The 12,729-nt window shown below is 42.4% G+C and overlaps 1 protein-coding gene across 4 annotated transcripts in view; it reads right to left on the bottom strand.

Annotated features, from left to right (window-relative positions):
* Positions 1–11,940, bottom strand: part of rgs7a (regulator of G protein signaling 7a) — a 60,994-nt gene extending 49,054 nt beyond the window's left edge. For 2 of the 4 annotated variants that reach the window (XM_084375617.1, XM_084375616.1), the window contains exons 1-2: positions 11,773–11,940; positions 10,696–10,814 (exon numbers count right to left, since the gene is read on the bottom strand). In XM_084375617.1, coding sequence (XP_084231743.1) covers positions 10,696–10,773 — 78 coding nt within the window. In that variant the 5' untranslated portion in view covers positions 10,774–10,814; positions 11,773–11,940. Of the gene's footprint in view, positions 1–10,695; positions 10,815–11,310; positions 11,330–11,723 lie in introns of those variants that run through there. The other 2 variants (XM_084375618.1, XM_084375619.1) reach the window with 2 other exon arrangements.
* Between the last annotated feature and the right edge of the window lie 789 nt (positions 11,941–12,729).

Raw genomic sequence — 12,729 nt, 5'->3', positions numbered from 1 at the left:
CAGGACAATTTCACGCTGTGCTGTTGCAACAAAGAACAGATATTTTTGAGAATACGTCGGGAAAATCAGGTATCTTAAGCCAAAACAAGATATTTTCCTCAGCCTAACCACCTGTTTTTTGTGCCTAAACCTGTCCAGAGCCTGGGCACAGCATTGTCCCATTCAAACATATCTGTGGTTTGCAGAAACGTACACTGCCAACATTTATTGATATTACTGAGTTGAAATCCTACACACTACAATGCTGTAGGCCTGTCTTAAAGTATACGAAAAGCAAAATGTGAAGCAAACAGAATGCAGAGTTTCTACAATAAACAGAGACAACGTCTAACTGTCTAACTAATCAAGGCGTACAGACAAGCAGGCAAACAGGAATTTATACTTTATAGACGGAGTGTGGGAAGGGACGGGCCGTCACCAGACACAACAGGGGAGAGCGTTAGAAGTGCAGACTGCATGGACACAGTTGCGATGCAGATGGTGTATGCAGAGATGGGGGGTCAGGAGAGGAAGGGCAGAGATATAAACAACGAGAGAACAAGGACACAGGGATGTTTCGGACAGATGCACAGAAACATAACCCAGTGTGTGCTGAATACAGAAGAAGAAATGCAGATAAAACTGTCATCCTGCGTCTCTACATCCTCTCGTTTTCTCCTTTTCTCTGCAGTCCTAACTGAGCATCTCTGTCCACATTAAGACCATCACACTGGAGATGGCAGAGGATTCATTCACAACTCTGGCAGGGGTTCTCCTGTAATCTAGTGCTAAATGTTGAGCTGGAATTAAATGACCAGACAGAAGCGAGGCCTGAGTCAGCCTCTCTATCTTAATGCCCAGGCTTCCTCAGACCCTTATATAACCCTAACAGACAGCACTAAAGACTCCAGCTGTGGCAGACATACACAGAGGAAAGAGCTTAGAGCAAGACAGGCCTAAATATCTTTTCACTGTCTTCACAGAGCAGCCCGAACTGTCACCCAGTGAAGTCCACTATTACATCTTTTTGTCCGTGGTAGTCGGTGAACCGTGCACCAAACCAGTTTTTGCCATGCATCATTTATCTCCTACAGCCGTGTCCATATGCAGCTAATGTTCATGATTTAAGCTCGGTGGAAGCATCCAGTTAAACTGCAGGAAGTACTCTGCCATTTTGAGTTCAGCGGCCAAATAAAGTGTTTGAGTTTGAGATTGGAGATCCCCGTCTGCGATGAGTAAATGTCAAGTTTAACCGAGATCAGAACCATCATTCAGCCTAATTGAACTTCACAGGAATAGTTCGTACCATTTTAGAAATATCTCACTTGCTTTCTTGCAGAGAGTTAGATAAAAAAAAAGATATATACCCCTCTCATATATCTGTTCATTAAATACGAAGCTTCAGAGAGCAGCTGGTTAGCCTAGCATTAGCATAAGGAGCAGATACTGGGGGGAATGAAATCTGCCTACCAGCATCTCTAAAGCTCACTAATTAATTCACTATACCTCATTTGTTCAATCTGCAAAAACATGTATAACATGTTAATTAGCAGGCGTTAGAGGTGCTGATATAGGCAGAGCAGACACATACAAGCCTGGCATTTCTCCTCTTATCTAACAACCGACAACAACATGAATAAACATATTTCTCACAGGGATAACATAAAAACCTTGTCATGTGTGTGACGTTTTTGATATTGCCACAGGGGACGCCAAGTTGGAGGATTTTCATAAAATGGTTTTAATGTTTTTTCTGATTGGAAAAAAAACCCCAAAGATAATCTAAGGTAGCATTACAGTGTTTCACTTAATGGCTCTTTAGGCTTGCTTAGCTATCATAGAAGGAGAAACTTATGAGTACTATGTAACAGGCATAACTTGCCTTTGATAGTACCACCTACTGCGTTTTAAAATACTAGAGGACAATATCATATCAGCCCTGTTTCAGCTTCTCTTCAGTGGTTACCAACCAGTCCGTTTTAGAACTGGTCTTACAGATCATCTGTAAAGCACTTCCCAGTTCAGCTCTGATGCTATAATGCCGAATTCCTGCTCCCCTGAGCACAGCCTCAGATCCTCAGGTTGGGCTCTGCTGGCTTTACTGAGTCTGATCTGAGTTGTGATGAATCGGTACAATCTTTTAAATCACTTCTCAAAAGGTGTATTTATAAAGAAAATACTTTATTAAGATTAATTCTAGCACACTGTTTAATTACAGACATGTCTTATTGAAATTTTACCACTATTCATCATCATCATTTTGTTTTGCTATGGCAACGGCGGCGCATGCAGATGCTGTAGCCGGTACCTCCTTCAAATTGTCACTACATTTTTTATTCAGCTTTATTGTGGAAACACATATTGCCTATAGTAGAAATACATTAGTCAGCATCGGAGAAGAAATGGTTTTCAGTTAAGAGCAGCAGACTTTCACTGCCCATGGCATCTTTCAACCATCCAACCTGACCCAAGGGAAAAGAGGGAAGAGATCCAAGATGCTCCTGGCTAATGTCTGATCAGGAAAATGCAAGTCAAGCAACGGGAAATCAGAGCTTGTTGTTCCAACATCTCTGTTGAGACGAAAGTCTCTACCCCATCTGGGATCGAGCTGTTGCACTAGATGAGTGGACCATGTTGAGAGCCGACAGAGCGCAGGACTACAGCTGGACGAGAAGAGGTGGATGCTTGGTGCTCACATACAGTCAAAGTGGACGGACAGTGTTTCCCAGATGTTGCACTTTTAATATGAAAATGCCAACCATGTTATCATCACCATCTTGCTGCTATTGACATACACTGCGATGCCAATTCAAAAAATGCCAGAAGGAGTTTACAAACTTACATTTTGTAATGCAACCCTGTGTTGCATAATGACAAATAAATCACAGAGAGCCTTGATTTATTCCATTCTATTTCTGTATTATTTTAATTGCAAGATATCATTTTCCTCAACCCTGGTGCAACCATGCAGAGCACTTCATAACTTTGTTTTGAAAAATTCTGTATTAATAAATTGTATTATTGTTATGTGTTCTCTGTGTTCCCGTTTATTCAGTCTCTCAAAAAAAACAAAAGTGGGACTGAGGAGAATGAACTACTTACATAAACTGAATGCATTGTACAAAATTGCTTTTCTTGAGAAAGCCTGTAGACACTCGTGGTATTTCTGGAATGTATCATAGCACTGGATTATCTTGGTCCCCAGTAGTATGATGACATATACCAGAACTGCACCGTCGACTGTAGCACGTGTCACTAAAGCCAGCCCCTCTAATTGGCGTTGAGGTATTGATGTCAGCAAATACAAGCAAAAATGGATTAGTTTGAAACGCACAAAGCCATAAATGCCAATTTTCCATCTGACGGTGTCTGCCAAACACCCACACTTTCCCCTCAACAGTGTGTGCAAAAAAAAAAAAAAACATGCATGTTTCCATACACAGGAAGAGAAATCGCCTGGCTGGCAAGCTGACATACAAAGAGCCCTACTTCACACACAAAGATTTCTCTCTGATCTGGCAATTATAGATCGTCCCACCTCACCCTCCTCTCTCCCTCTTTCTCCCCGTTCTTCCTGATCTTCTGATTGCAGATTGAGGGAGACAGGCAGTACAAGAACCCTTCAATCTGGCTCTTAACTGAGAAAAAGCTGAAAATGTATTCAGGTCCCTCCGCTTTATGACTCATGAACAATGTAGGATGGTTGGGAAATTGTATTGATAGCAGGGCAGGCTGATATAGGGTAGGTTTAACAAATGCAGATTAGGCCTAGATTGAAAAACGCTTTCAAATGAGGAGATCTCTGCTGAATTTGTTGTATCCTAAACCGAAGGCAGTTTATTAATAATGGCTGCAGTTCTGCATCATCTAACAATACTGTATTACTGCTGTGTTGTAGCGATGCATTGGAGAGGGACAGTCCTGTTCCTGCAAAGTGATCTCTTGTACACAACCACTTAATCAATTGACAAATCAATAGCACGCACTAATACCTTTGCCCTGTTTGTTATTTCTGTTTGTTCATTACTTCATTACTGAGTCGCACTAGGAGGAAATGGTTCAGATCTCACAGTGCTTTATCAACACCTTTTCAAAAGTGTGAAGGACAGAGTTCCCCGCAGCTGAAAACACAGACAGAACGCTAACATTGTAAGAAGGGAAGCTGCTGAAAAACTGTTAACGATCTTTACGACTTCACCGTTATTATTCTCAGGTGGTATTTCCCTGTTTTATGTTATATGCAAAAGCTAATTTGGCAAATTGGTGCTTGCCAATTTCCCTAAATGTGAAATGTAATCCCAGGAAACAGTCAATGACGTGTCGTGAGACAGGATGATTGTTTCCACGTCCAATAATGGTCCAGTCGGGCCCTCTCAGGAAATATATATATATATATTAATATTATATAATATCATATTATTGCCATGACAATCAATTTATCTGTGACTCATCCCAGTCGCCAGGATTAAATGTTGCCAGCTAAAGTTTCTGCAAACCACTGATCACATTTTTACATGTCATAGGCTAAGTACCATATTGACCTTTCTACGAAATGTATCATATCAAGTACACATAACCTATCTATGACCTGACTTTCATATCAGGAGGTGGAGGGGATGGCAGTGGAGGGACCGCTGTTCAAGACCGCTCATCTGTGAGCATGACACCAATGGGGAGTAGGATGTACTTGTGGAGGACAGGACATTTCCAAGTGTAAAAGTGTCGTAAAATAAAAAGCATAATGGCGTCTGTAACCTCGTGTAGTGAAATAGAGGCTCCGTCCTCTGTTTTGTTTAGATATGCGAGGTGGCTGCACTGCTGAGGGTTCACACTTGCCGAAGCGACACCATTTCCTTATGGTCAGCTGGGATGTATTATTTGGTCATATGATGTGAAATTAATTGCATGACTATGTTGGATGGTGATAATTTGAAGCATATAAAAAAAAGTCTGTATTCCACGCTAGTTATCAGGGTCAATCTGACATTGTTTGGCCATAACACCCATGGTTAGTTTGTTTTGAAAGGTGCAAGAACAGTAAAAACCACAGACTCGTACTTTCTTTGAATCACTGTCATCACCAGAAAAGAACTAAGTTTCACCGGGGACCAATTACTTCAAAGATACACAGTATTGACATTTACGTAAGCACCAGAATGTAAAACAGTGCTCTCTGGTATCGACTGAAGATAACAATGTGAAAAAAAATGTTGCATGTGCTCAGTAGGAAGCAGCAGAACATAAAATAAACATACAGTATAGGATTTATGGCCATTCACAGAGACAGAAGCCAAACTGGCTGCTGGAAGAACAATTACTGGATGCCCGTCGGCAGTTCAGATGTAAATAAGAGTGGGCCGGTGCTTCAGCTGTCAGATACTTTACCACAGAGGAAGATCAGACTCCGGTAGTTACAGTATACTGCCAAAAATGTGATCATAACAACTTTTTTTTATCTCGTATGGAGTCCTTAAAATGATATTTTCCCAGAAACCACAAAAAAAAAAACCCTAGCCATTAAAATCTCCTATTATCAAGTGACATTAACTGTCAACTCCAAAAAATCCTCTGAGATGTCGAGCTGCAAGTGGAATTTTGTCATTATTTGAAATTATTCCATTCAAGCCAAATAACTGTTTGAGATGATTATTTCTGTTGCACGGTATGAAAAGCTCTGTCTATTTCATGTGGTTAGAGACGATATTTTCCCATCAAAAAAAATATCTCACTTTGTCGTTTCTGCAACAGAAAAATTGTTACGGAGAAAAGATAAAAAGCTGTGTGGGAAAATGTGTCAAATATATGAGAATAGGTGAAAGGTGGGTGTCGAGTTGGGAGATTGAATATGATAAATGTATAGAAAACGATGATATTTTACTGTATTTTTCCATCGTTTTAATATATGTTACTGTGTGTTTACTGTCCTCTTTATCGCCACTAATATAATTATACAAGCTCTCACACACAGACGCATAAATACAAGAACACAAACACACACACGCACACAAAGCGCTGGCTGGTGAGAGAAGATGTTCCCTCCTCATGCTGAGTGGCTATGAACTTCGCCAGAGCTGTTTTAGGCTCGCATAAAATATTCAGGACTCTCTCTTAGCAGCGTTCGCCCTACATACAGCACACACACATGCTCACACATGCATCACAGCATTATTCATGGTGCACACATGTGAGCAGGAGCGAAAAGAAAAAAAAACACACACACATACAGCACAATCTGGTACATTTGATGATATAAGCCCGACATGGTTAACGTTAGAGCGGCGTAACATCACAGAGGCTTTTATATGCTAAATAGTGATGTAGACCCTCAGACACGTGGTGCATTTCAACTGAATTATTCCGCTGAACATTTTATTGGCATTTCTTGATAAACCAGACGAGTCCTGACATATTACTCGTTAGCATCTTCCTTGGATTCAGAAAGCGAGCGATTAGATTTTCACGGTCACCAGAAACGGCTGTCGATAAATCCGTCAATCATCTGTTTCAGACGCCGTGCGTGTGTGCTGCTGTATTGTTTACATTTTCAATACATCTATGTATGCATTCAATTCAAGCGAGGCGCTTGTGTGCATGCGCTCTTGAGGACGTCTCTGCGCGCAGCGGGTCAACACCTCGGCCCACCCATCCATTTTCATTAGACGTTAATGACAGGAGTGGAGGGTTGGACGGCCCACAGAGAAAAGAATGATTGAGGGAGTGAAAGGATATAGTTGTTCTCCCAGCGGAAAGACTATCAAACCACTTTCTGCTGTCCTCAACCATAAAACTCCCTCTGCTCACGTTACATAATCCTTCCACTACGATACACCACGAGCAGATTGTCAACTATCGAGTAGATAGTGCCCCGTTGCTTAATATCAACTTTAGCGTTTCCACTGTGTTCTTACAATATTGATGTACAAGAGGTCTGAGCAGCAAAACAGGACATAAAAGCATGTTTCCCACTTGAGAATTCACCTCATCTAAGTGCGGCTCACTCAGTGTGGGTTGCAACACCTCTGCCAAGTCATCTCCATCTGAAAAGCGTTTGGGGCACCTGTTCAGCCCGGCCGTAGCAACATGTCTACAGACAGCGCTCTTCCATTTGCAGTTTAAGTTAAACCCACTCACGAAACACAATGTCATCTCTGCTGCCTTCACTATGTTCTTTCATTCTGCAGTGTATCTAGGTCAGTCAGTACACAGAGCCAAGCCGCGGCCACGTGTGGTCAAGTGGTGAGAAGTGAAGCATTGGATGATGTATGAAAGCTTCATGACTAAAGCCGCGTCTAGACCGCAAGCGTCACGTTGCCGACGCACTGGCGTGACCGGAGTGTACGCGCGACGCTGACGCAACCGTCTCGTCTGCGTATTTCAAAGCATCGAGCGGCCAAACTTTCTGTGCAGTGTGCAGTTTTCCTTCGATATGTGTGATTATTCTGCTTAAGCGTACCCAAAGTCTCTGACAACCGAGGAATGATCTTTCCCTGGAATCGCTTCTCGCACCTTTCATCTGTTTTTAAAGGCTTGGTGCATCTCAGCTGTGTCTTACAGGCAGAAACGTTTATTTATACTTCAAGTCTATTTTTTTGACGCTTTCACATGTAACGTGAGGTTGATGCCCAATTTAAAGGCCCTGAATATGATATTAATCTACATTTTGCAACGTTTGCTACTGGTTTTTTCAAACTTGACTGCAATTACTATGTATTTGAGGGTTTTATTTATCATTTTAATTATTAAACCTTTATGATACTATCGTTATTTTCTTGTTATCGTCTGACCTTGTTCTTTGCAAGAAGCAAGCTTTCTAAAATAGTGACTACTACAGCCGACCTTGATTTTTGAGGCTGATTCTGAAACCAATATTTGGGAGTTAAAGCATTTCGCTGTTGATATATCGGCTGATATTCTTATATACACAGAATATACTGTATACATAAACACACGTTTTTTGTAATGATCCCTCAAACATGGTTATCAAACACTTGGCAAAGAAGATACCAACGTCATGGAGGCAGGATATTTCATTTCGTTTTAACAATACACTTTATTGTAAGAAATAAAATCAGTGCGACGCCGACTCGACACTTGCAGTCTAGCGCGGATTGAGATATTAATCGACCAAACACCGGAAAACAAACGGCTCCTTACGTCTGTCTTGCCTCTTAATTTTAAAGAAGTAAAAGACAGCATTAAAGTCTGGTTGATGAAGGTAAAATCAACAAAGATGAACACGAGGGCTCGACTACTTATTTGCTTACTTGGCTGTGCAGATCCTTCATTGCATGATCGAAGATGTAGGACTCATGGATCAATAGCAGGATAAAGGAAGAGACATTGCATGTAATTGAATAGCTTGAAAGACCTCAAGTCAATATTTGATGCCCTTTTACAGGATGCAACTAGTTTTCATGCCTTAGCATATTTTGATACTGTTAAATAAAATTTAATGGGAGACACAATTTCCTCCACCGTCTCCACGAATGAAACTTACAAGGAACGGCAAAAAAGTCACATTCATCTATCTCCATTATCCTCAATATTCAGCTGACTTTATGAACCATCTAGTTTATGAGCCTGACGTCTTGCTCCGGGAAGATCCTGAAAATTGTGACTTAGACTATAGAAATCACTCCTTTCTGCTACAAGCATAGCGACACTTCCAGCAAATCTTATCCCATACTGGCAGTAATATCGCCTAACACGCTGTGAGTGCTATAAAATACCGTCAATCTATGATATCATGCTAAGCGTATCCTCGTCCTGGTGTGCAGAAGCTGTCGCAGATGGAATGGGAGCACTCGCTGAAGGGTGAAGAGAAAATGAAATGAAGAAATTCACTCAACGCTTGAGTCATCCACAAGTAAGATGAGAAAATGATCACTTCATTGGTGCATCTGAGAATGAAGTAAAACATTACATTCCCCATCGGGCAATGTCGTGCTCAAGCACGTACAGCTGTTGTTGCACTGGTGAGATGCGGCAGATGTTTCATACATTTACATTTCTACATTTAAACTGTTCTGTTTCTGTGCGAGGAGAAGTCACACAAGTCACTGCACATAGCCTCATATCTATATTTCACTCTAGGGGTGTGAAAGTTTTCTATAATAAGAAGAAACTATAATTGGACGTCGAGCCTCAAAGAAAACAAATGCTATCTCGACTGCAGATTATTATTTCACTAATCTGTTTGATGTTTGGAGCAGCACTAAGTTAAGGTGTCGCAGCGGTGAGACGCTTCACTCCCCTCCCTCTCTCCACTCTATAATAACAAATTTAACCATTAAGAAATACACCAGTAGCTGCGTAATGAGCACCAGTTAAAGAGCCTTTGGCTTCCTTTCGCTTTCATTAATGTCAGTCAGTTAAAAATCCATCCTCCAACATGTTAGCAATAAAAGCTGATGGTTTAAGTGGGAAAATGAGTGCACGCTTGACAGGGTGTCTCACCATGTGTGTGTGTGTGGTTGTGGGTAAGCAGAGATTGGAGGAAGACGCATGTGAAGTCATAAAAAAACTTAACATTAGCCTTGTAGCTGAACACCCAGTGAGTTAGCTCGAAAGACACATTCATGTGTCTTTCTTTGTTGGAAGTTGTGGTGGTCGTGCCGTCGAAGGAGACCTTGCATACTGCTATTCTCTTCTTTCTACCGTCAAAGACATAATCCTTGAATCCAAATTCTGTTATTTTTGCACTAGCCCCCTTCATGATAGCTGCCTCTGCTGCTCTGCAGCATCCTTGTAGGCTGCAAGATCTGGACTAGATATTACTCAATCATGTTTCAAAACCAGAACTTCTCATTATCTCCAAAAAGAAAAACACGATGCGTTACCGATGCTGGTACCTGGAATTAGGTACTGGTACTTTTTTTGGTACTTTACTCTCTCTGTAATTACAAAAAATTAATATCAGGTGTAACAACTAAGTCACCAGATTGGGTGTAACACCTGCAGGATCTGATCATTGTTGCTGTTGCCTGTTATGTTGTCCCTGTCACTACAGAGTGCTTGTATACTGTAGTATTTGTCAGCCAAGGTACCTCCAACAACAACTTATACACACTGGCTAATTAATTACCTGAGGATGTCGATTAAGTTGTCGATGCCTCACTCTGGGTTTCGCCGTTCATGGAGGTTTAACTCTCGATTAACGACTGCCATGGCTGCAGGAATGCTTACATTAGTTGCGTGGGCCAGCGTTGCATTTTGCATGACAAACTCTGACTCACTGTAACTTGTTGCAGGGGTGAGGGGTTGCACCCTCTCTTCCTTTCTGTACTTGGTACCCTTAAAAATTACTGAGTTTGGTACCCAACCCAAAGTCTGTGTCAGGTCACAAGTCTTGATTACAAAGTCAAATCCAAGTGTTGGTCAAGCAAGTCCCAAGTCCTCCAATTTGGGAACCGAGTCTGACTCCAGTCAAGTCGTGCGACCACCCCACCTCTGTAGTTCAGCATGCTCTCATGTCATGCACGTCGTGTGAGGAAACATCGCATGTTCTCGTCATCTTCTCATCAAGCTGATGTAGCATTACAGCCCTAAATCAACCATGGCGCGAGAACACCGTCCTGCCATTAGTGTTATCAATTTCCACTGCACCGCTCATCATCAAGTTAATTGATGCCAGGGAGGCACACACGCTCACAAGCACACACACACACACACACACACACACACACACGTCCAGACTAAAAATAGCAGCTGCCTTACCTTTCTGTACACTATCATGTTGGGGGACTCATCCGCTACCCCGTTGGTCCCCTGCCCACCGCTGTTGGTCTGTGCCATGATCCAGTAAGTAAATCTGCCACAGGAAATGTCAGGTGCCCCTGTAGTGGACAGAAGAGATATTTCGGTCCATCAGAGGAACAAAGGAGCCTGAACGTGACTTGCCCCTTACCTTGTCAAGAAGAGAACAATTTACATAACTTGTTAGCCTGGCTCACGTCTCCACACATTTGGCATTTCCACATGGAGCGGATGTGCAAGAGCTCCCACTACATGTTTTCACATTTCACAAGGTCTTGACAAGGACATTATTTTTTGTGGCTCAAAGTGTGGCTGCCTGGCACAACTTGGAGCAGTAATGTTGGGCACCACGTAGGGGACGACTATCACTCACCCTATCCTCAGATGGATTCATCGTGCAAGCAAAAAAAAATCAATGTGTGCAACAGTGAGAACATCTGACTTGTTTGTCGCGTCCTACACGGGCACCCACTATCCAATCCTAAAGATTTTTTTGCAAATGGCAACACAGGGTGAGGTGAAGTCCCGGACCCTGACAACGGGTAAATGCAGTAAAAAAAAAAAAAAACAACACACCGTCCCTGGAGGAGGTGGGCTACTCCACAATGCAGCTTAGAGGCAATGATTCGGGTAGAGAGCAGCCATAGTGAGAACGTGCATATCGAGATATCGCATGCACGTTACAGCTTCATCAGTCTTTCTTCCTCCTTCCCCTCTTTACGACACCCACACGACATCTTTGGGAGGTTTTTTTCCTTTTAGTCTGCAGCACTAAATAGCCTATAGCATGCAAACATGAGCTGCTGTCTTCAGCTGTGTGTGTTTTTTTTTTCTCACCACTGTTCGTTTCAGCACCTTGGCCAGCAGCTACCGCAACAACAACAACACACACACACACACACACGCGCACAAAAACGCCCGTTCTCGTCCCCTCTTCTTAATCACGAACAGCGCGTAAATACACAGACAAACACAGCGACGTCGCTCACCGGAGGAGGAGAGGGAGGAGGTGGTGGTGGTGTCGGGGGGGAGGCTCACCTGAAAAAACGCGCAGCCCCGCTGTAGGACTCCTGAATCCTCGCAGAGGTGGAAGCCTGGTCCTTCGCGTTGAGTGTGTCAACTGGCAGACATAGGAATGCGAGGATTGCTCATCGGCAGCGTGAAGAGGCAGACATTCGGTGGACTCGGTGTGGTACAGCTCTCTCTCTCTCTCTCGCTCTCTCTCTCTGTCTCTCTCTCTCCCCCCGCTCCTCTACTCCCAAACGATGCTCACAAGCACGGGCGCGCCACCTCCGAGCGCCGCGAACGCGCATCGATCCATGACCAATCGCGTGTGAAGAATAAATTACAACCCGTTTTTGGAGACATACAGCTTCTTCTTCTTCTTCTTCTTCTTCTTCTTCTTCTTCTTCTTCTTGTTTCTTTCTTGCTTTTTTATTGTTTTGCAGCTCAATGTGTGTTTTTTTACATGCACCAATGTGAAATGCAGGTTCTGAAATCTAGGTTGAGATAAAATACACTGTCAATGTTTATCAGAGTTCAAGAAGGAACAAAATATTAAAAAAATATGTTTATTCTTTTTTTTTACTTTTCATGTATACCACATAATTCTTATATTCCACAGTTTAAAGGTGCAATATGTAAGAGCTTTAGTTGGAAAAATGTCAAAATGAACTTAAACCATCAACACTGTGAAAAATTAGCTGTTCTGACGTCATGATATCTGTCTGTCAACTGAAGTTAGCATGCTAACCAGCTAGCCCCAGCTTTTCCGGTCCGTAGATTTATATAGAGGAACTATGTACAGGATGCAAAGATGGCGCCCATTCAAACCAATGAGAATTGCTCACCTACAGATACCAAGGATGTTTTATTATTTTATTATATCTGGACACAGCCTTGGAGGCAGAGCCCCATTCATTCTGCTCAGTGGCATTTTGAAGCCACAAAAAAGCCTCGACTTCCCGGCTATGAAAATACTCGGATTGTCCGTGT

This window comes from Pagrus pagrus (genome assembly GCF_965226575.1).
Source record: "Pagrus pagrus genome assembly, chromosome: 15".
NCBI lineage: Eukaryota > Metazoa > Chordata > Actinopteri > Spariformes > Sparidae > Pagrus > Pagrus pagrus.
This window is presented reverse-complemented; position numbering and strand designations above follow the sequence as displayed.